We start from the raw sequence: 24433 nt of genomic DNA, 5'->3' as shown, positions 1-24433 counted from the left end.
AATCAGTTAGCAACAGATGCTAACTGCAACTCCCTCCATGGGCTGTGCTAGGTTCTTCCAAGGAGACCCACTGCTGAGCTCTTGTGGAGGAGGCCAACTTGGGGTTTTCATACCAAGGAAGCTGAGGCACTAGACAAAGATGGTTCTCTCTCCAGGGACAAATTGTAGAGCTTGCCTCAAAGCCCTCTTGCAAAGTTGCTGGGAAGTGACAGACGTCTGAAGCCAGCTACCTGATTTACTAAATCTTCTTTTCTGACCCAATACACACAATTCTTCCTAACAAGACAGCTATCCCTACCAAGCCCTTCACTAGGATTCTAGACATGCCACGTAGCCTGATAAAGATCATCAGGCTGCTATCTGCCAACAGGTTGTAAATCACTTCAGCTCCTTCCTAAGCAAAATTATGATGGCAACTGATGAGCTATGATATATGGTGCACGTATGGTCTGTGAGAGGCCAACATTCCTACCTCTGCTTTAAATACGCCTGTTGAGTGAAAGCAGGGAAGCACTGAGCCGAAAATGGTAGCAGCTGAGGGTGTGGTCAATTCTTTTTTTTCTTACATAAAAATATACATGACACTTAAGCAGCCAGTATTTCCTCATGCACATTGAAGTTAATAATTCACAAACCAACTGACATTCAAGGATCAGAAAATGTAAAGGTGGTTAGTGCAAACACTTGTGTTCTTGCTCTTACTTAACAGCTGGTTTATTTAACTGATGGCTTGTGTTGCCATTAAGGGCAGGTAGTACTTCAAAATGTTATTTGTTAAGCTACCCGGGTAGCTTAGCTTCTGAGTTTCACAGTATTCAAACTCCAGTATTTATTTTCCCCTCAGATGGAACAGTTAGACAATGCTCATGAGGCAAAAATACGGGACAAAATTATCCTAGTTTGCTACTTTCTTGTATTCATGCTCTCTCATTTCTAATCTGGCCCCTCCTAATGAACAACCCTCAAAGATACTAATGTACTGAAGGAGCAGTAGGTACAGTTGGAATAGCACTCGTCCTGGGGACCAGTGCCTGGATCTTAGACCAGAATGTCTTCTCTACATGAGGAAGATACACCTCCCCAAAAAGGAAGGCCTGATTCACTCTGCCCTCAGACCTTAGCTCCCCACCTCTTTTTTCTCTTTTGTGTGTGAAATTATCAGGTTATTCTTACAGGCATGGAAAGTACCAACTGAAATTTGTATTACAAATAAACTTACTTAAATTTGGGCACAAGTTTTCCTGATTTTAGAAAATACAGTTTTAAACATAATTTAACAGTTTGAGAAGTCATAAAATAATACATTTTACTTATTCAGGAATAATGAAATAGTCTTATAGTCTGTAATAAATTTTTAAATGGGAAACAATGGTGCCTTTTGTTTATAAATTATGAAAACTCCAGTAACACTAACACATTAATAATATACTATTAGTGTTACATTATAATATAAACATACTATAACAGGATATTTAATACTATTGATTTTTTTTCCATAGGATACTGAGATCTTTTTTTTCAGTAGAGTTGAGACACAATCCACCTCTCTTTCTTGATTTCCCTTAGCTTCACCTTCTCTAAAATCATGTAAATGTATGTTGAGAATAGGGGAAGGAAGAAGGAATCTAAGGAAGCCTTTGCCAACCACTTCTTGAGTATCTCCACCCTGTTGCAAGACCCAAGCCTTCCCAGTTGTTGGTTGTGGTGGTTTTTCAAACACAGGAAATTGAAGCTTGGAAGTGTGAGTTCTGTGTACAGCCATGGACCTACTACAAGCATGTGAACCACAGCACGGTTTATGAATCCATGATAGCCACAAGGCCACATGCATATCCAGAAGCCTTGTTAAAGAGGTTATACATTAACCACCACACATCTCAAGGAAGATCCTATCACCTCCACCATCTCCACACCTTATACATCCCGCCTTTGAAAGGGCTTTCTGGAAATTGCTACCACGGAGTTTAAAGTAAATGCGAGATGGGTCCATTTTCTAGTTTTTAGGAAATGGCTACTTTTAGCAGGTGCAGCTGATCCTTCAAAGGCATCAAGGGAACCTCTGGGAGGGAAACAATAACACCACACTGAAAATGTGTGCAGAAGAGCCAACCTGGGGTTATTTCTACAAGTGTGTGTAGGTGGATGCTTCAAGGACATAGGGAAACAGTGCCTGGGATAATTCACACAGCAGAAAAGCCAGTGGTCACTCACATTTGGTTTGGAAATTAACAAACACACAAATGCTCATTCAGCACCTGCTGTGTGCCAGGACTGGCGCTGGGTTCTAGGACCGTGCGGTATAAGCTGGCCTCTACCCACCGAGCGTTTACAATCAGGAGGAGAAGACAGACCCTGAGGAGGTAACCAGAGATGTGCTCTGAAGGCTATCCTGGAATAAGATAGCAGCCACCATTGCCTGGACATTCTAGGAAAGCCCTCTGAGGAAATGTTTAACCTCAGACAGGAAGATAAAGATGAGTCACGGAGGACGAGACCACAGGCAAAGGCTTCAAGGGAGGAAAAGGCTTGGCTGGGCAAGGAACCACTCAGTCCTGCCTGGGCCCAAGCTCCAGAAAACCCCTGATACCAAGCAACCACAGGGGGGTAGGGGGGAGACGTGGAGTCATAGGGACCTGTAAGTGAGCCTACAGAAGCCCACTATCCAGAGTGGCAGCTCTCACGTTTAAGACTTCAAGGCCAAGCCCCTCCCCCCCCCACTACCACCACCCTCAGCTTTAAAATGCAGACTTCCAGGTCTTGCGCCACAAATTCAGACTCCAAGGTCAATGGAGAAGTTAGAGAACACCTACCGGCTACCCAGAAGACTAACAGGGAACCACCAAGTAACCCTTATTTCACTTGTCTAGAGATGGCTCACTGGCCAGTCTACCTAAGTCAGTGGATCGCCAAAGGTAGTGCTGTCAATGTTTTTCCAAGGTGGACCTATAGACCTTCTTTTAAGGTCCCTCCCACCACCTGGAATCCCCACCTCTATCCACTTGGCTCATCTAGAATGGGGCTAAAGAGTAGGAAATTAAAAACAAAAAACACACAGAAAATCTGATCTTCTACATCCAAGCCAAAGGCTCTAAATGCTTACAGAGATTCAGTTCTAAACCCTGCATAACTCAATGAGCCCCTCTCCCTCTGGTTTCTTGTTGTAAAGGAAACGCTTGTAAGGCCTCAGCTTCCTTTCCCATGAAAAGCCACCAGGGCCAGCGTTTTCAATTAGCTGTGTCAGCCCACCACACCGAAGCCGGCCAAGTTCAATTTGTCTTCCCTCCCCCAGCTTCCGGTTGCCACCAAGCACTTCACACCTCCCTATTGTAAACCCGTCCAGAGCAATTACCCTGACTGCCTTTGGACAGCCTCAATACTGCATTTCTGTCTAATTTATAGCTGCAAAGCTCTGTCGGCAAAGGCAGGCTTGCCCTGGAGCAGAGGAAATGCACAAAAAATAGACTTGGCTATAAATGTACATGCACAGCAAGTTTCCTTAGGTTACAGGTGGACAAATCCTCCCATTCTCCTGGTGGAGAACCCTGTGTGTGTGATGAGCTCCCGCAAAGACCCCCAAACCTAGATTCACTTCAAGAATAACCACCATTCTGTTCTCTTGCATTTCCTCCCCTGCCTGGGATTCCAGACTGGGCAGCGGGGTGAGGTGGGGTGAGGTGGGGTGGGGTGGGGTGGGGTGGGGGCAGTAAACCAGATAAACCAGTAAGTACTGTCCATTTTATTTCTACCTGAAGACCTTAAGTCTTTGAAAAAAAAATCTTAAAAATGCACTTTCTCTCTCCTAAGGAAAGTAAGACAGAAAAGCATGTCTACCTGGGGAAAACCCCAAGCCATTCAAAATCGTACAATCTCTTTTTAAAATGACCCCATTAAAAAGTAGGCAAAGAATCTGGACAGTCCTCCAAAAAAGATACACAAATGGCCAATAAGCCCATGGAAGGATGCTCTGCATCACTAGTCATGAGGGAAATGCAAATCAAAACCACAGGAGATAGCACTTCACACCCACTAGAATGGCTATCGTGAAAAACACAGACAACTACTACTGGTGAGACTGAGAGCAAAGAGGAAACTTTATACACTATTGGTAAGTGCATACTGCCTCTGGAAAAGCCTAGCAGTTCCTCAAAAAGTTGAACACATTTACCCTATGACCCAGCAATTCCACCTTAGGGATACACATACCCCAAGGCAAGTGAAAATACACATTCACACAAACACTTGCCCACAGCAGCATTTTGCAAAAGAGCCAAAAAGTGGAAACAACCTAGAGCCCATTAACTGGTGAATAAACAAAATGTGGTGTATCCACACCATGGAATATCACGCAGCCATAAAAAGGAGAAATAGCTGATACGTGCTCTAACATGAAAGAACTCTGATAATATCATGCTAAGGGAAAGAAACCAGACCCAAAAGGCTAGTATTGTATGATTCCATCAATATGAAATGTCCAGAATAGGCAAATTCATAGAGATAAAAAGTAGATATTGCCAGCGGGAGGAAGAAAGAATAGGGAGGGACAGCTAGTGGATACAAGGTTTTATTTTGGGGTGATGAAAATGCTCTGGAATTAGTAGTGATGGTTGTATAACTGTGAATATGTTAAAAACCCTGGATCATAGCTCAGCTCATGTCTTGATCTCAGGATCAGGAGTTCAAACTGTTGTGCCAGGTGTGGAGCCTACTTAAAACACCCTGTATCAAATCATTTAAAAGGATGATTTTCATGGAATTTGAATTGTATTTCAATAAAGCTATTTTTTAAAAAGAAAAAAACCTGCCTGCCTTATCAGACTCTCAAAATTCTAAGGAAAATGCCAACTAGCTACTTCTGTACCACAAGAATGCAAAAATAATTTTCCAAGTGCTAGTAGATAAATGAAGTGGACAGCAGACAAAATACCCACATTTTGAATGGTAAAGCCATGATACCACCTTCAAAATTCCCTCCCACCCAGTCAATCCTTGCTGCTTCCTAAACGACTATGACTCACTACCAGAGCTCTGCTCAGGGAGCCATCACAGGTGGAAAACCTCAGCTGGAGTATTAGCCTCCTGCAGAAAACAAATTCTCAGGATTTGGAAAGAGCAGGGTTTTTTTTTCTTTTTCTTCTTCTTTTGCGTAATTATTTAATAAGGCCGTGGAAAGCAGGGTTCCCCACTGCCAGCCATTCAAAAATTAAGAATAAGCCAGAAGGCAGGACAAAATGTCACCACAATGGGGAGAAATAAATTAGTTAGATTAAGATGAAGATCTAATTGATTAAGATCTAACCCCAGGCTGCTTTTAGAATCACAGCATGCTATTTCTGGAAAAAGTCTTTCCAGTGGAAAGGTTGGAGACTATACGTTTCAATTTTAGATTAAAATTAGTTGAAGATCACTGAGAGCAGATATAAATGCCCAATGCGCCCCCCACCTCCTTTGCCCTGCTACTAGTATGCTGGTCATGCCTGGACCATAGCATGTCCCCTAGACCAGCAAAGATGTAGTTAACTGGGAAGTCCGAAAGTCTAATGGGGCCTGGATTCTAACCGACATCAAAGAGATTCCAGTTGTTCCCCTTGTGCAATAAACTTCTTTCACCCAACATCATTCACACTTTCAGAGTGCAAAGTTCACTCTGATATTGGTGGCTTTCTCACTTTGTAGCTTTTTTGGCAAGTGCCCCTTGGCCTGGTTGTTCATTAATATATAATCAGAACATTAAGAGCATTGTTTCACCTTCTAGGGAGCCTGTGGCCAATTTAATAAAGCTGACACTGTCCTAGTGTGGAGGAACCACCTTGCAACTAGCAGAGAATTCAGATGCACAAACAGGGCGGGGGGGCGGGGGGGATACGGGATACGGGCCCGCATGTCCGCTCAAAAACACACACAGTTAAGTATTTCACAAGATGTTTTTGATATTCCTCCACGGCAAAGGGGTAAGATTAAAATGCTTATCTCACCGCAGAAACTGACCTGGTACTTCTTTCCTTTTAATCCTTTCAACAGCAAATTACTTCTTACCTTTAAAACCCTTCCAGGAAGCAGTGACAGCTGCGGCCAGAAGACAAACCAAAGAGAAGGGAAGTCTTCCGTGCCACCAGACAGTCATTGAGGATGCGGGTTTAGTGCGCTACTTTTACTTTTCAAGTCAGACACACACAATGACAACTCACTTTCAAGACCATGTTTACTTTGCTCAAAGCCACATTCTAAACACGGCCTAGTCTGTAGAAGGGAAGCAGCGTACAGTCCAACCTTGTTTATGCTCCAAGTAGGTTTGACAGAAAAACCACATCAATTTGTTTTAAAATAATTTCCATTTGCTGGAAGCTGTTCCTGAAGGGTTCTCCGCCACGCTAATCTGCTCTGATTCCTACCAGCTGTAGGTACCAGGCACGCCAGCCCCAGGCAGGGCGGCTTGGGCACAGGCAGGCTGGCTCTGCAGGGCTCAAGCGGGCTGGGGCTACTTCTGGGTATCTGCAAAGCCACCGCAACATTCCCCTCCAGAACACATAATCAACTTCAGTTTAAGAAGAACACAAAAACATTTCCTAGGTCAGATTCAGAATCTGTGAATCTGTGACGAGCCCACACAGAGCACGGTGTTCTCGGCAGTGACACCTGCGGGAAAGAGGCTTTTCAGACTCTAAGAAACACATCGTCTCTCGAATTAGGGATAGATCTGTGGTTCAAGCCCAGAGTTCACAGATGAGGCCATGAATGAAGTTCATTTATTCAGCTAACTCTGTGTCAGAAAAAGAAGGAAATTTAAAAAGGAAATGTCTGTGAGTAACATATGCAAAGATCTTCAGCCTCATCATCCAAAGAAACGCACATTAAAATAATCCAGTGCAATTTTCAGGTATTAAACTGGTGTACGGTTACCGAAAATATAAAGCAGCATCTAAATGTTCATGATGGTGTGGGGGAAATGGGTACAATTTCATATGTAAATTGGTGGCCTCGTAGGAGCAGCAGTGCCAAAAATCTTAAGAAGTTGTATATCCAGGGCAATCTGAATTTAGTAACTCAGCCTATGGAAATATGAAACGTATAAACATATATTTATAAGGATGTTTACCCTAGTTTAGGAAAAAACTTAGATGCCTAATATCAGGGAAAGTTGAATTATGCATTAAATGGTATTTTAAAAAATGTTTAATATTACAGAAAATATTTATGATATTGAGTCTTTTTTAAAAAATAGAATTACAAGTGTATAGCAACCTTAATTTTGTATTAAAAAATATAACTCAACCGCAGACATATTCATACTCCAGAGTGATCTGGTTGGTCACTGGATAATGAGATCATTTTTTTTTTCGTTTGTAGTTTCCTCTTTATTCAACAGACATGTCTACCATGTGTCACCAGAATATCAAAAGTAACTAAAATAAAGGCATGGTAACTAGACTATAGGTCAATAGTATAAAATCCCATTTACATGAAATCATGTTCCTTGACTATCATAACTTACTGGGTATTAAAGGACCCTCCTACAAGAAGATCTTGATACCATTAAAATAAACATTTGAGGCAGAGCTCACTGAGCTGAACACAGTTTTCCCCACTACTTGTTAGCATCTCCAGGAGACTGCCCACACCTGAGGTCCATGCGGAAAGGGGCCAGATTTAGAAATCTATCTGCTCAGAAGTCTCTGGCCACGGAAGCTTCTATAAACCTAAGTTGCTAGTTTGGATTGAACCAAGGAGGGCACGGTAACCTGCCCTCAGTGTTCTCACAACTCACTCCGGTCAAGGAGAGCAGCCTTTTCCTCTGCCAGCAAAGAGCGAGAAAAACGACCTTGGCCTGACCATCCTTTTTGTCAAAGTAGAGGTCTTTGGAAAGTAAAGAAGAGCCAAGCAACCCAGACCAGCTGCCCTGGCCAGGGCTCAGCATAAACTGAGCAGAATAACCACAAGGGGAAGGGTGTCTAGACAGCCTCAGTCTAGGTAAGAAACAACCCTCCCCTGCAGTGTCAATCCTCAAAAAACAGACTCCAAACATCAGCTCTAGCAAAAGAGCAGATGAGAGGCCATGTCGACAGTTGGGAAATGCACTGTGGGCTCCCTCGCCAAACACAACATGGAGCAGAGCAGCCGGGTCCAGCCCACCTGCCAACGACAGCCACCGGAGATCCAGAAGGGAAATAATGCCTGGGGACCCCGTGTGGGAGACAGGTCACTTGCAGTGTTCAAACCGAACAGGAGTTTCAATAACAACCCCTGGATAGGGGATTTAAAAGCCAGCCACCTTCTCACAACAGAGGAATGAAAAACAATCAACTCTTAATGTGGCTCGGAAATTGCCTATCTTTTAACTCCAACTCTTTGTTTCTTCTTCCTTTTCATTGTTCTAAGTCTCTCAACATTAATATTTCGTGGGGAATAGAGGATACTATCAAGCAGACAAGGTATATTTAGAAAATGTATAGACAAATGAGCCTCTGGGAGGTCTATATTATCCTAAGTGTTTGGGAGATGTATCTCTATAGGGTTTATAGGACCACATAGAATGAAGACCAATGGCTCTATCTCCATCAATATCTGTACGCAAAATATAATGTGGGCCAGTTTCTAGAAATACAATGGTAGGTCAGACACAAAACCAGTCCCTGCTTTCAGGTAAGATTATAGAAGATGGATTGGGTGGGGGGGAGTTGGAGAGTTGGAGAGTTGTCGGTCAACTCATCAATTCTGTATAAAGCCACTACACAGTTCTCAAGGCAGAATTCAGTAGGAAGGTCAGGAAGAGTTTCTAAGGGACAGCTAAGGGGGGACAAAGAGGAGTTTGCAACGCAAAGAGGGAAGAACATTTCTCCAGGCAGAGGGAAGAGGATGTGAGAGACACGACACAGGCGGTATTATAAGGGCATGGAAAAAGTCCCACGTGGCGGCCGGGACCCAGGGAGCCACAGAGGAATAAACAATGAACACTGGAGAGGTGGGTGGACAGCCAGAGCTTTAGGCAATGGGAGTCACGTGTTGCAATCTGTGACTCTGCGGAGACCCCGTGGCTGGCAGGGGAAGCAAAACGGAAGAAAATTCTCCCCATGCCCCCGAAAATCCGCATACCACAATGAAATAGTATAGGAGAAAAGCTGGATATAAAATGTATCCTACAAAACTACTGAGGAATTCTCCCTTTCTTCCTTTCATCATCTTTGCTGGGGTCTTTTTTTTTTTTTTTTAAGGTGAAGAGTAGGGCCCAGAGGGTCACTGGTGGCCACCACGGTCTCCCAGGACCACATATATCTCCCAAGGCTGCAGGATTCAAGGCATGCCAAGGATTTCAGGCGGAGTATAAACTCCATCGGCAGGCTAAACTGTTTATATGTTCTTGAGTTAAAAATACACCACTCAGGTCAGCGTTAACACCAGGGCCTTATCACCAAGGCCGTTTGTAAGCTGGTTACACAAGGCCAGCCTACAACTCGCCCATCTTTTAAATGTGCCTCAGTCTACAAATTGTCTAATGATACATCAGTGAGATTATAATAAAGCCACCAAATATACACGCATTTGAGAAAAACACTTTCCAAACCCAAGGATACTTTACTGTTTATAAATAGTTTACTTTTTTGATCCCTGAGCATATAATATTCGCAGTTGCTCCAGAAACCAAAGAAACATGGAACAGGAACACAAACCACAACCTAAGAGAAACAATAAACAACAGATGGTGAGACATATGCGCCTGCTACCACCCCCTTCACCAAAGGGGCACACCAAAAATGGATTCTGACACATGAGTCTACCAATGGAGAAGCATGCTCTTCAAGATCCCATTCAAGACACCATTTATGGAGCACAGGCTGCTCGGCTACAACTGTGCTAGGTGCTTCAGGTCCCAAGGAGTTGAAGGACCGATCCCTGGACTCCAGGAGCACGCAGACTTGAAAGGGAAGCAAGACAAACACAAGAAAACAAACAGTACTAGTTTCTACCATAGTCATTCTAAGTACCAGCATGGAGTGTCAGGTTTGAGTTCTGACTTTGGCAACGGCTAGACCCTGAGCAAATCAGCCAACCATTCCCGGCCTCGTGTATGATGCAGAGGTATTACATTTCATAGAGTTAAGATGATAATTACATTAAAGGACAGGATTCCAGCTGCAAAACTGTAAACTGCTATTACTGCTAGAATTATAACAATAGTAGCTAACCTTACCCAAGCTTCTGCTATGTGTTAGGCCCTCCTCTAAAAATTACAAATTATTTCAGTTTTGTCCTCATAACAAGTTCAATGAGATGGGCATTATAATTATCCTCAGGTAATGCAAGAGGAACCTGAGTCAGTTGCCTAAGATCACCAGGCAGCCTGGACCCCAGAGCCACCACTCTGACCATTGTGTCACCCAACAACATGGCTGCTTTATCCCCATTACCACCGCTCCTCACAACCACACATGTGGAATGAAGGGGGCTTGAGGACACGGTGAATGAGGACATAGCATTATCTTCCCCCAGGAGACCTTGAAACGCTGCACTGCTCTGGGTTTTTCATTGGTGACCATGGCTTGGATTTATTTGAAGTGTTTAAGACAAATGCTTAAGTCAGTTCAGACCCAAGTCACATTCGCCTCAACTAATGATTCTAATTCGTTGATGTTTACAAAATTTTTTAAAAGGTCATGTGTCTCTAAACAAAGGGGAGGGGTCCCCATAAATAAGTGTGGCTGGCATGCTGCTTTCCATATAAGGGCATGTCTATTTTAGGTATCACAATCTCATGTCCAATGATTCTGCCAATTTCACCTCAATGCTCATTTTTTTTTGAAACTCTGACTAGAATTTTCCAACTACACTGTAACTTTAAGCTTTTGTGTTTCTTCTGCATTTAAAAGAATGCCATTTCCCAATATATAACTCCCAGATGTAGAATTCACAGATGATTCATCTCACAGAACAAGTGTTCGGAGACATCAGCTCCAAATAGAGGAAAAACTTGGAATTCCCTTCTCCCTCAAAATAAGAACTCGCCTGGATCTGCTCTGCTCAACAAAGTTTGTTTTCAATTATATTTCCAAATTCTTTTAACAATAACTGCATGGCGTCTGGCACCAACACATCTGATTCTTTGAAGTGGTTCTCAAGCAGAAAGGAGAAAATAAGGAGAAAGGAAGGGAGGACCATCCATAATTTTTGTTTTAGGTCAGATATTCTCTCAAAAGTTCGCCCTGACATATAAAATCAAACAAACCACAAGTTATGACTTCTCACTGAAGGTCCATACAAGTCCATTCAGACTCACCTCTGAATCTATCCCTTTACTCATCAGCTAACACTGGATGGAAAAACAGGTCCTCAGCACAAAGAAACAGGTCCTCTAACTCCTTACATCTAAGTTCCAAAAGCACCTCTGTTAGGTCCTCCACACAGGTTAATCAAGAGTAATCACACTTTGGGGCTAAACCTCAGATGCCCTTTGAAAAATAATGGAAACATGAGCTCCCTTCTGCCCAGAAAAGATGCACCTAGCCCCAAGAAGGAAAGGCATAGGGCAATAAACAAATAATTGCCAGGGGATTCTTAGGTAAGTGAACCTGAACAATCCCTCCTACTTAAAAATCAAAGTGAAGGAAGACAGAGATGTGTGAAAACTTACCTAACTGGAGAGATGGAGAAGCCACTGAGAGATGACTAGATATAAATAATGAGTGAACAAGGTCAAGTGAAAAACAGAGATTATGTCTGACACTGACAAAAGGACTCACATAATCATGGGAAGATTATTCGGTCTATTTTGATCAGAAAGCCCATGAAAAAAGGCCATCTTCAGGTCTTAAAAGGGGACTGCTTAAAAAAAAAAAAATTCTAGTTCTTTGGATTATTTCCTTTAGCCTGAAAGTAGCCCCTAATTCCTGTTAAACTTCCTGTCAACAAGTGCCAAACCACTAATTGTACCTCCAACTTTACTGCATTTTAGCTGTATCCCCAAACAAGCTTCCAAATTCCAAGAATTTGTTCTAAAGAAAAAAAGAGAAAAACCCAAGAATTGTCACTGACATCACTAACGGACTCCAGGTGACAGTGAAGGAGGTATTCAGATCACAAAATAAAAACATCTAGATTCTGTATGATAAAAAAAGTCTTTTAAGGAGTCAGGTGATGATAGGATCCCAATTTTCAAGAACAGCGCCTAACAAAGAGCAAACCAATGAAAACACAGGCAGATGGGTAGCTCTGGAATTAACCTGCCCAAAAAGAGTGAGCGACAGACTTTGAAAATTGGAGAAACCACACCACTGGACTACATATATTAGGCTGTTGAGCTTCTGCCTTAAAAGATACACACAAGACATCTCCTGGTAAAACGGTTAAAAGCTACTCTGATATCCACTATGTTCATACCATGGAGAACCAGCTCAGAAAGGACAGGCCAGGTGGTGTGTAACTGCCCTTCCTCTGGAGAGGACTATGGAAATCCATCCAAGATGGCCCATCTAGAAATTCAGGGCAGTTTATCAGCATCGCTTACAACTAACTTCCTTTATCCCAAGTATGCACTGAAGGCTTGCTTGAGAGAGATGCTGCCCCAAGGTAAGCAGAGATAAGCAACTTTGGAAAACATGCCATTAATTTATTTGCCTTTTTTTTTTTTAACCTAAATCTTAAAAAGCTAAATCAAAAGTCCAAAGTAGGTCTTCATTAGCTTCCAAAGTTTTGAGTTTTCCAAAGGGAAAGAAAGAGGCAATGGCCAAAGAAATACCATGGAATATTTGCTCTGCTTCAATAACACCCAAAGGCCTATTCATTCAGAAGTCCTCACGCACACCTCATTTTCCTTTGCTGCCCAGGTACCCATTTGAGGATTCTGCTCAGAACTGCCAGACATACAAAGATCACTTTTAAGGAAGTATGCTAGACACACAGTTCAATTTTCTAATTTGTACCGTCCAATGAGTAGTAAGCTTATTTCCTCTTTGCTTCAATTAGGAGAGAATCATAAACCTGAAAATAAGGAGTCTTAGAAGTCATACATCCCTTTCCAGAAAGGAAATTAATTCATTAGCCCAAGGTTACACTACCGATCAGGAGCTGAGCTGGGACAAAACCCCAAGGTCTCCTGATACCCAGCTACAGGCTATTTTTTCATCCTACCACATTTCTGCCTTCATAGCCTTAAGAAAATTAATTTTTCCTTTTAGTTCAATAGTTTTTAATCCCTCTTTGGTCACGAACCCCTTTATGAAGCTTCATGAAAATGTCGCCTTTCTGCCCAGAAAGATGTACTGAATTCCAAGATTTCAGATATAATAAATTTCCCTAGACCTCCCCCCACAACAAATAATATTTGAGGTCAGCCAGTCTTTATTTTAGGAGCATCTGGAATTCAATATAATTTAATCATTTCTAAGTACTGTTTCAAATGAACTTGTGAAAGAACCCAAAAATCTCCATTAGAAGAGTTCTTGATTTTTCACTTGGGCAAAGCACGGCCCTTGATGAGGTCAAATCACCCGTGGCCAAGAGTCCTACACAGACACCAAATCTGAGCAAACATTCAGAGGAATTTGGGACGAGGCAGGCTTTAACAGCTACACAACATTTCAGTTTGCTTTCTGGATCTCCTCTCCTCCAAAGACAGAAGGAAACCCCAGCCCCTCCAGACTGCAGCTTCTGCATGCATCCATCACTTCACTGCATCAACAACCAACTTCCTGGAAGCAATGAGCTCTTCTGGCTGTTTATAAGTTTTGCAAGCACTGTGAGCCTGTATGCCAGAAACTCACACCAGCCCAGGTGGAGAGAGGAAATCACTAACAACAACAAAAAATAATTAAAGGTAAAACACAAACTACAACGTAGGCAAGTTGCATGGTGATAGACCACCGTATCACACCGCTGAAATCAGATGAAGGAATGTAGTTCTCCCAGATTGCAAAACAGATTATTAAATTCACAGTCAAAATTTCTTAATTTTAAACCCTCCCCCCCAAAAAAATTTTTATAAGGCCTCTGGCATGTACTTCCACTTTTTCAAAGGTAGAATTCACTGTAAGATGGTATCTAAACAAATATCACAGAAGTTTAATTAAGCTTACTTTGTCTCTGAGTTTGACATGACCACACTGCACAGCTTTTAAAACCCCTGAACGCCCCATAATCAATATGGAATTCAATTTTCACAAATAGGATATGGAAATCATTCAATAAACCAGGATGAGCGCACAATCACAAACGGAACTTGGAGACAAGGAACTCCCATTCAGATTCCTAACGAAGCAGCAGTCAGCATAAACTCTCAAAGGGTCTCTCCTAAATAACAACAGCAGTGCAGGCTGTGGAGAAACTAAACTTCTACAAAACAAAACAAAACAAAACCATTCTGCAGCTACTTGAAGAAAAGCATTTTCAAGACTGTGAAGTTTAAATCAAGCACAGAGGGTTCCAGGAACCTAGTTCTTTGCTTTTGGAGGATTTTCTTCCAGGGTGCCTCTCACTCTATTTAAAGCAGCTTCAAGTAGCCACAGCTGGAGGGTCAGGCCTTGCAAAGTAAACAACAGTTAACTTGGTTCAGACTGGAGACCTAACTACACCCAACGGCTAATTACCCCTCTATTAACCAACAAGATCTGAAATATCACTTTTTAAATGACCCATTCGAAGTTATGTTTGTTCACAAGTGGCTTCTAATCAGCAATTAATAGCATTGTAGAAACATCTCAATGAAGAGCTATGTGGGGAGAGAGGACAGTTCAAAATTGCATACTCCTGGCAAAGGCCTATAGGACCAAAGAACTTTCTAAGCACCTCCCAGAAGAAGGAGGTGGGGGGGGGGAATCCTATTCTTAGAACACACAAAGTCAGAGTGCACACAGTACATGCTCAATAAACATTCTGTAAAGACAGCTTAACCAAAATTCCTTTTGGAAAAACACACTTAAATGATGTGGGGTTTTTTTTTTCCCCAAAAGTTGTTCAAATTTACATTTCTTAAAATCACCCTATAGTGAACTGTATGGTATGTGAATTATATCTTGATAAAGCTGTTCATAATAATAATATCTGATACATTTACACATGAAATGGTATGTTTGGATTTGCTTCCAAAAAACATGAAAGGTGAAAAGTGTGTTGGGGCACAGATCAAACGGGAGGAGCCATGGGGTGATCATTGTTGAAGCTGGTGGATGGTACAGAGAGTTCACTACCTCTCCCTATCCACTTCCAGAGATGTCTGGTAGCTCCTTAATAAAAAAGGTAAGAAAAGATACTCAAGACCAGCAGACGTTGCCTGGTCAAGTTCTCTCCAACCAGCCCAAAGCGCTAATGTCTGATACACAAATGCTTTCAAGAAAGCAAAGAGCTCTGCAACTATTAAGGTTTGGCAGAAAGCAGGATTATCTGTCCTCCAGTTCAAAAGTTAGATACTTCTCAGAGTCTCTAACAGGCTATCATCAAGAATGCACCAAGAGAGAGGATTTATCAGCGTAATGTATGCTTTAAGTGACAAATTATTTGAATGACAGATTATAAATTGGTGGAAGGAACAAAGGATAGGAAGTGGGGGTGGGGGGTCACTTGCTAAATGCTGCATAAAGGAGCCTCAGAAGATGATGATGCTGTGGATTTTTTTTATCAGCTTAAAAAAATCCTCATTTTCACCTTGTTTCTTAACAACTAGGTAATTCTGCTTGCTGGACAGACCCTCATTCATTTCATTCACTAAATTCCTAATAATGAGACCTTGAGGAAAATACAAAACAAAACAAAACCCTGCAGATCTTAGAAGATTAGAGACCTGTCCACCACAGAAGTTTAAAGAATAATCAATGCGAAGTGCTTAAAGAGAGACAGACCATGCTTTCTTTAAACTCCCTGAATGCCACCTTTTGCCAAAACAAACTGAACAAGCAGTGATTGGAACCTGCATCCTGGTTCATAAGGAAACCAAGATGTATTAGGACTTGCAGAGATGAACGGATTGGTTGTTCACACAATGGGCTTTACCGGTTATGCCAGATTAAATAGTAATAAAGACGCCAACAATCGTAGCCGTTCATGTGGGCAAGGCTGTGAATCACGGCCATTCACTGGGGAAAGGACACAGGTACAGGTGCAGAAGGAGTAACAGCAAATGGCTTTTCAGGTGGCATCCTTGCCAGATTCCAGACATGACCCTGTGCTCACCACCCGTGTCCCATACAATATAGCTGCAAACAAACCAAAACAAATGAAAAATGTCAGAGCTCTTCAGCTCTCTGTGTACAACCCAACAATCAACACCCCTCACCCCTCCTCCACTCTCAAATATTTCCAAAGAGAAATGGGTACAGCGCAGCATTCAGCTGGCCCCAGAGTCTGAAACCTAACCCCTGCCTGGAAGGGCGCACCTGCAGGCTTCCAAGCTATCGACCTAGAGGCACGACCTGCGTCTCAGTAGGGTTCAGTTTCAGTGAAACCAGGGAAATAATAGGATAAAACTATTAGTTTAAGGGCCTCTCACTTCTCTGCCTCCTTCCCATAGCCACCTCCCAAAGGATAATGCTAAAGGAACAGAAGTATTTGCACAACTGGAATACATTTATAAACCACCTCAATAATTTTTGCTAATTGTATAATTTGTATAATTTGCTGCAACTGTTCACAGCTTCCCGCCAGCCCTCCAGGTTGGCCTAAGATTCCCAAGGGCATATGAAATTTTACTTGTTTCACTTTATACATATCACCAAAAACTTCATGAGAGAAGGCTGCATGGGATGTGAGCCCTGCCACCTGCCAACTCCAAAACAGGTCCTCATTTCGGACAAGTCAGCTTTTCCTAGGAAGCATCTGTCACCAAGAAATCTGACGTGGAAGGACTGGCCGTGAGAAGATGTAAACCTTGAGTTACTGAGGCTTTCAACTCGCAACTGGGCTCCAGAATCAGCAGTGAACTGACAGACTTATATTGAGGAAGTGGACTAAACACATGTGTATCTGTCTTCACCGCAGCTGCCACTTGGACTAATACAATCCCCTTTATTAGAGATAAAGGAAGGACGTTTGCCCCAAATCACACAGGAGCTGTGGGGTGGTGGGGCCAGGGATGGCTTCTCGAAGTAATTTGCAATCTCTTCATCACAGTTCCCTAGTGAAGGGTGTGTGCCGGGTGTGATCACCAGGGATGAGGGTATCCACATATGAAACAGAGTGGAAGTGAAGAAAGCTTCACCCTCACCCAGTCTCCTCCCCACCAACAACCCAACCCAATACCCAACACAGGGAATGCTCATTTTGAGGACAAAGACAACTGAAGGCAAAACACAAAAACGCTTGAAACCCAGTGAAATGAAGGAACAGTTTTTTAAGAAACCAAGTGACTTCTGTAAGCAGCTGGGCTTACAGCTTGTGTTTCAGAAGAGTATGCAGAACATACTTGGATAAAAACCACATAGAAAGTATTAGATTATTAAAAAAAAAATGTAATAATATAGGAACATATAAAGCAAAAAAGTCCTTGGATAAGAAAAATCCAGAAGCATACTCCCTCCAAAAAATAAAAAAAAATTAAAAAATTTAAAAAACGAGAAACAAAAACCAGCATAAAAACTGGCAACTTCTTGGGATCCCTGGGTGGCTCAGAGGTTGAGCATCTATCTGCCTTCCGCTCAGGACATGACCCCGCGGTCCCGGGATCGAGTCCCACATCGGGCTCCCTGCATGGACCCTGCTTCTCCCTCTGTCTACCCCCCGCCCCCGCCTGTCTATCATGAAGAAATGAATAAAATCTTTTAAAAATAAAAATTAAAAAAAAAGATTTTCAGTCAAAACTTTCTTAGCCACAATCATGGAATTGGCCAATTAACTGGTGAGTCTGTACTATTAAACTCTACTATTAGTTATATTAGTTATTAGCCTAATTATTAGTTATTAGTCTATTAGTTATATAAAAAAATAAGTGAAGGTTTCAAGTGGGTAAACTACTGTGAAAATTTTAACCTTTGGTCTTTAAAGTCCTACTTCTTTGCGTGGGAAGACACGAACAGATCTGAGCTTCTTAACTGATTCTCAAACTTGAACTGGACACATAAGCAGAGGACAATCACATTACTGACACACAACATGAACTGAATCCATGAGGCAGATGGAAGGGACCGCATAGGCCCAAGGTCATGCATAAGTCATAGAAAAACACCACTAACAGTCCCTGAATTTCCCACAGGCCAAGGAACATTGGGGATTTTTAGATATTTTCCCTCCTCTGCCTGGGAATTTTGCTTCTACCCCTCCTCCCTCTTGTCTCAAGACAATGCCTTCAGCCTTTGAAACTGCATCCATTGTAAACAGCTCTGAATATTAACACAGCCCAGAGTCCTGTTGGCTTTTAAAAGACCCCCAGGGTTTCAAATTGCAGTTTCTGAGGAGGGGGAAGGTCCCCAACGAGTAAATGTCCCCAAGCTCTTTCAAAAGGAGTTGAAAATTAGGCTTGCTTAGGAAAACCTGAAGTCCTTCAACCTATGGAGTAAGTCAGAAGAATCCCTTGGAGTTTTAAACAAATGGGGAAAAAGAAGAAAAGACGGTGGTACAACCAACATCCATTATTTACTTATAGAGACTTTAAATTCAATGAATCCCTTTTCCAGACTTGTCTCTCCTGTGGTTGTCACTTTTAAAATAACCACAGGCTATGTTAAATAACCTCCCCTTCCCTGACTAACAGGCCTTCAGGGCTTCAGCAGGTGCACAGAACTGGGCCAGGTGCATTGTTAAGTGACACAAAACCCTAGTGGCTCTCTTGCATTCCTGTCCACCCTGAAAGGGAGGATGCTGAACAGCCTTTGCACCAAGGAGACACTTCTGCAGAATGGGGGAGAGGCCCTTTCATTGTGAGCATGGTCTCTGAGGGAGAGAAAGGTCAGCCAGAGGCCATCCCAACGCGCTCAGGGCAGGCTGCGTGGGGAACACAGGCAAAGAAATGAGCTCTGCAGGGAGAGAAATCTCTAGCCAAAGGAGCAGAGCTAGATTGCCGGGACATCGGGACATCTAGTAGGAAAGAGCTCTTATTACATTGAAACATCTTCAGTTTTTTGGAGATGATGAATTATTCCTGACAATACATTCCAGAGTCCAAAGTTTGTGAAATCTAGTGACCAAATGTAATTATTGAAAGAGATATTTTCTTTTGAAAACGGTCCCTGGGAAAGGGGGCATGAACAGTTCTGACATCCTGAAGGCAAGAGGGGCACTGTGTGCCAACACAGTTCACTTATTTGGGAACCCGGGAGTCTCCATACGCTTCCTAATTTCACAGTATTCACAAATTTGGATTTTGATGGCTATCATTTCATATCAGAGGGACTGAAATAGTGTGCCTTTCTCTCAAGGCAACTAATTTTATTTGCCAGACTTCCCTTACTCAAAACAGGTGTCAGAGAACTAGTAATAGACAAACACTGCATCTTGGAGGGGAAGGGAGACCAGGCTTCTGACACTTGTTGCAAAGGAAAGGACTCTGAGCCCAAGCTAAATGTCCCCAAAACTCTGAAAGCACTTGTACCTTTCAGATTTTTGGCCATTAACCCATATTCCCAACAACCCTTTGTCCATCCTCAGAAATTGGATGATGTCTGATGAGTTCTTTGTAAGTTATATAGGGACACAAAGAGAAAAATGGGCCGAAGGGAAGACCTGAGGACAATCCTTACAATCATCAACTTCTTACACACACACACACACACACACACACATCTCACCTGAGGTTCTGGAACAATCTGGTCATCATCAATGATTTAAGTCAAATTTAAGTCTAATTTGCATAAACAGGATGGGAAGTACGTTCCAAATCCTTAATTCACAACACCCTGCACACCTGGCCCTTCTAGCACAGCTGTAAAATTTGAAAGACAAAGGCCCTCTTTGCTACACAACTACAATGGCAACCTCTGGCTGGTGTTTATTTTCTAATGCAATCTTGAGCACCACTTTTTGTGCCAGAACTGACAAGGTTAGACTTAAGCCCCCAGGTTTGATACCGCAAATACCTAAGGAGACATAATACAAAGAGACCCAAATCAATACACTCATCTGAATGTGGCTCCGGATAACTGCACGAGGAGTCCTTGAGTCAAAATCCTGGCTTTCAAATGCTGTGTCACCTTCCCTCCCCAGTAAGAACGACTGAGAATCTGGATTTGCTCCTCCGGGGCCTGCCCTCTTTCCAATCACAATCCCATAAGCCACCATTCAGTCCCAGAACAGTTACACTAGCCACATACTGTGCTCAACTTTATGCCACAGGGAAGAGTCTAAGGTAAATTGTATTTAATACTGCTCAAACAGCTTCTGAAGCCCTGCTCTCAAAAATAATTTCAAAGAAAGCAAACATCTAAGTTCTAAGAAGTTCAACTTCTTCTAAGGTTCTGGGAAGTTGGAATAAGGCTTGGCAATGCTTGGTGCTATTTATGAATGTGCTGGTTGGACTATGCCAATCTCACCTACGTAATGGGATGGCAGACTCAGTTATGGCTCAACTACTACAACCATAAGTTATTGTGAAGACGTTATCCTCAGGCTCCAGGAATGAACGCATTTTCCCTTCTACCACTGCCATTCCATTTTTTTCCTATTCAAACTGCATTTACATTTACTATTAAAAAGTCTTACTTTCTGTACACTAGGCCTAGGAGCAACTCCAAAATTAGATGCTCTGTTTACAAAAGTTAAAAAAAAAAGTTCCATAAAGCCACAGGTCCCCTTCTATCTCCAACCCATAGCCTGAAATTGTTTGAACTAGCTGCAGTAAATCTAGTTCATGGGGTTATAAATGAGCTCAAAGCATTTTCTAGACACAATGGACTGGGAGGGTATAAACTTGGTGAAACTACAAGATATTTTATTTTATTATATACAGAGACTTTCTCCCCTAAAGTCTTGCTGAATCATAGCCAGGAATTTAAACCATATAAATATCCCGATGGAAAACTCAGAATAAGACTAATGACTTAAATGAAGAAATCTGGTCTAGAAAACACACACACACACACTTCATTTTTCTTTAATCAGAAAAAAATGACTTCACACATATTTTTCAAAAGATACCCATTTTGTAACATGGTATTGCCACATACTAATCAGAAATCACCATTCATATCTCAAAATCTAATCGGTTAACACCATAATCAGCATGATCAAATCTAGTGAGGCTCAAAGCAGGCAGTTTGGAATTTATTGGTCATCAAATGTGTGAGTAAAAGAGAAAAGACTGCAATTTAAAAGGTACTTATGTCATGTGAAATGTCACTCCTAAGCAACAGGAAGCCCCGAAAGTGGCTAGTTTTGCTCCAAAAATTAAAGGACAAGGCAAAGTGGATCTTGTGACCACCGGGAAGTGCAAATAAGAGGACACCCTGTCCTCTCTGCGCAGTCACCACTTCTGTACTAAGTGCCTTCCCCACAATGCCACTGACACATGGCACTGGTAGTCATTCTTCCAACAGGTGAACACTTCAGAAGTTATTCTGATTCTGCCCACATGATTTTATTTTAAAAACTATCTTAGTAATATGTAAAGGGAAAACCACCATACCCCAGACTGCCCCAAGTAAACAGGATTCTATCTGGCAATGCTGGGCTCTGTCTCCCACTACTTAACAGCCACCTCCTGTATTAACCCCCCTAGCCCTCCCCCCCCCCCAAGACCACTGATTTTCACGAAGTCAGTGAATTACACAGAAGCAGCAGAAAATTGCAGAGAAAAACCTAACCCCAACAAAAATCCAGTTTCAAAACTCCACAGTACTTGATCATCAGGCTGCGTGGTAAGTTACAGATCCACGTGCCCGGTTCCAGATACCCAGACCACATTTTCTTAGACCAAGCCACAGGTGTCGTTTAAAACTTGTGTCACCAGTTTTCTCTTCTTTAAACTGGTGAATGTCATGCCTGAGGTTCCTCCCGTGCCCCTATATGTTCTAGGAAAGGTGTCCAATTATGCAACTGAAAAGGAGACGATTCAAGCGAGGCCTTTTCTAGAGGGTACTGCTAGTTCTGCAGAGATGCTTAATTACCCATAACTGGATAGGATTTTTTTGACTCTCGAACCAGATTTCTTAGAATAGAAAAGCGCCTATTCTATTCTACTATGTTTACAGACGTCTAAAGCGGTTTCTTCCTGCCAAATCTCCTGTAAGTAGGGTCCCACTAAAGTCGTCACAGGCCGAGATCCTGACAGCCCAGAAAAGAGCCTCTTTCAGGTGAAACAGACAGCTTAAATTAGCAACCAGGACCCTGGCACCTTCTCCTGAAGTAGCACTACTCCTAATTTGCACCATTTACGGGGGAGAAATGAAGTGTGGGGCTCCACCCCACTGCATCAGGAAGCCCTACAGGGCCCCTAAGGAATAGACAGGAAGGGTCTGGAACACAGTTCCCTAATGCCCATCAGGTGGAAAGGGATCAAGACACCCCACTCACACACACACACACACACACAGCAGTCACATATCCAGGAACTTTGCAAGCCCCCAAACGTGGGTGTAGGCAGGCTCGTACCCCTGCCAGAGCCAAGTCAGGCCACCACGGTCCTGTGGGACTCGGAGGCAGCTACGCACACGCACTCTCACTAATAAATAATGTAAATGGAAGACTGGAGCCAAGAGTCACCTTCCTTCGTTGCGCACTGGAAGGCGGAGGAGCTCACACACCCAAGAGTTGGGTTACAGGTTACAGGAGAGGGGGAAAGGAAAAAAAAAAAAAGAAGTAGAGACCCGCAGACCCCAGACGGGCTTCCTGACACCCTCGCTTCCAGATGTTTCCCGCTCTGCAGCGCACACACGCGCGCACACACACGCACACGCGCGCTCCGGCTCCCCGGCAGTCGCTCACCTGCAGACCCCGCGGGTACCTCCCGGAGCCCACCGCCCCGCGCCCACGCCCGCTCCTCGGCGCCCAGCCTCCCCGCCAGCGGCCCGTGCAACCCGGGGGGGCAGGCACCCCCGCCGCCGCGACTCCGAGGGCAGCGCCCGGGGCTCGGGGAGTGGGCCGGCACTCACAGGCTCCGCGTCCAGGCGGGCAGGTCCCCGGGCAGCGCCGCGAAGCCGCGCCCGCCGCAGTCCAGCGAGTCCCCCGCGCAAGTGCAGGCGGCCGCGCAGGGCGCTCGCGGCTCGGCCCCCGCCGACCCCGGCCGGAGCAGCAGCAGCAGCAGCAGCAGCGGCGGCGGCGGCGGCGGCAGGACCGGACGCGGCGAGCGGCGCGGGGCCCCGAGCGCTCCCCGGACCGGCCGCGCCATCTTGTCTGCAGCGCGCGGCGAGGTCCGGGCGCGGAGGCTGCGAGGCTCCCGGGGGGCGGGCGGGCGGGGGGCTCCGCGGCGCGCTAGGCTCCGCGCCGGGGCATGGCCGGCCGCGCTAGTCCGCCCGCGCTGCCCGGGCCGCTCCGCAGCCGCCGGCGGGGGCCGCGAGCCCCGCGCCCATCCGGGCCGCCCCGGCGGCGCTCCTGCAAGCCCCGGGCTCCCGGCAGCAGGGCAGCGGCTCGGCCGGCGCTCCTCGCCTGCACGGAAGGCGCTCAGTCCCGCAGCCCGAGCCGCGCGCCCGAACGCATCCTCGTCGCGGCCCGCAGCGCCCCGCAGCGCCCCGCAGCGCCCCGCAGCTGGACGGCGCGGTCACCCCCGGGCCCGAGCGCCCCCGCTGTCCCGGCGCCGCAGGCTGAGCGCGCGCGCGCAGTTCCGGGCCGCGCTCGGCTCCTCCGCGCCGCGAGAGCCCCGCCGACCTCGCGGCCGAACAATCAGCCGCTCGCCGCGGGCCTCCCGGCGGGCCCCGACGCCCCGCCCCCGCCGCTCGCCCTCACACACCCCCTGGGCTCCGCGCCCGCCGCCTCCCGCCGGCCCACGTTGGACACTTCGCGGCGGCGCCCGCCACGCCCCCCGGCCCGCTGCTCATTGGCTGCCGGAGACCAGGGCGACCAGGCCGCGCAGCCATTGGCGCGCTCGCCGCGGTCCCGCCCCCCGCCCCTCGGGAGGCCCCGCCCCCCGGGAGGCCCCGCCCCCCGGGAGGCCCCGCCCCGCTCCCTTTTCCCACCCAAGGTGTGAAGGGCGGGGGACCCGGAGGAGGCGAAAGGGAGAGGCGGCCTCCGACCCTTAAAGGGGACGTGCCGTCTGGCGGCGGAGAAGCCGGCTGCGGGCTGGGGAGTGGAGGCGAGACGTGCCCTCGGGGTCTAGGGGAGGAGAGAAAGTTGATTAAGAGGGTAACGCCTCCGCTTTTGCAGTTGTCCTGGCCACCCGCTTCCTTCCCTTCTTCCCTGGCTGTAAATAGGGCCGGGGATGGGGAGCAAAGTCTGTGCCCACTCGCCAGGCGCCCTGCGAGACCCAAGGCACAGATTTCAAACTCCGCAGATTTCCTACCAGTCACTTCAAGAGGGCTGGCCGCCTTCCTCTTCGCGCAACTTGGAGCTCCGTCCTGCTCCTGACTCGTTCCTGACCTCTCAAATCCAGCAGTGCGTC

General features: G+C 45.0%; 1 protein-coding gene across 2 annotated transcripts in view; it reads right to left on the bottom strand.

Annotated features, from left to right (window-relative positions):
• LRIG1 (leucine rich repeats and immunoglobulin like domains 1) overlaps positions 1-23242 on the bottom strand; it is a 110843-nt gene extending 87601 nt beyond the window's left edge. For both annotated transcript variants that reach the window (XM_072785461.1, XM_072785462.1), the window contains exon 1: positions 22992-23242. In XM_072785461.1, the coding sequence (XP_072641562.1) occupies positions 22992-23227 (236 nt within the window). In that variant the 5' untranslated portion in view covers positions 23228-23242. The remainder of the gene's footprint in view (positions 1-22991) is intronic.
• Between the last annotated feature and the right edge of the window lie 1191 nt (positions 23243-24433).

Source organism: Canis lupus, chromosome 19 (assembly GCF_048164855.1).
Source record: "Canis lupus baileyi chromosome 19, mCanLup2.hap1, whole genome shotgun sequence".
NCBI lineage: Eukaryota > Metazoa > Chordata > Mammalia > Carnivora > Canidae > Canis > Canis lupus.
This window is presented reverse-complemented; position numbering and strand designations above follow the sequence as displayed.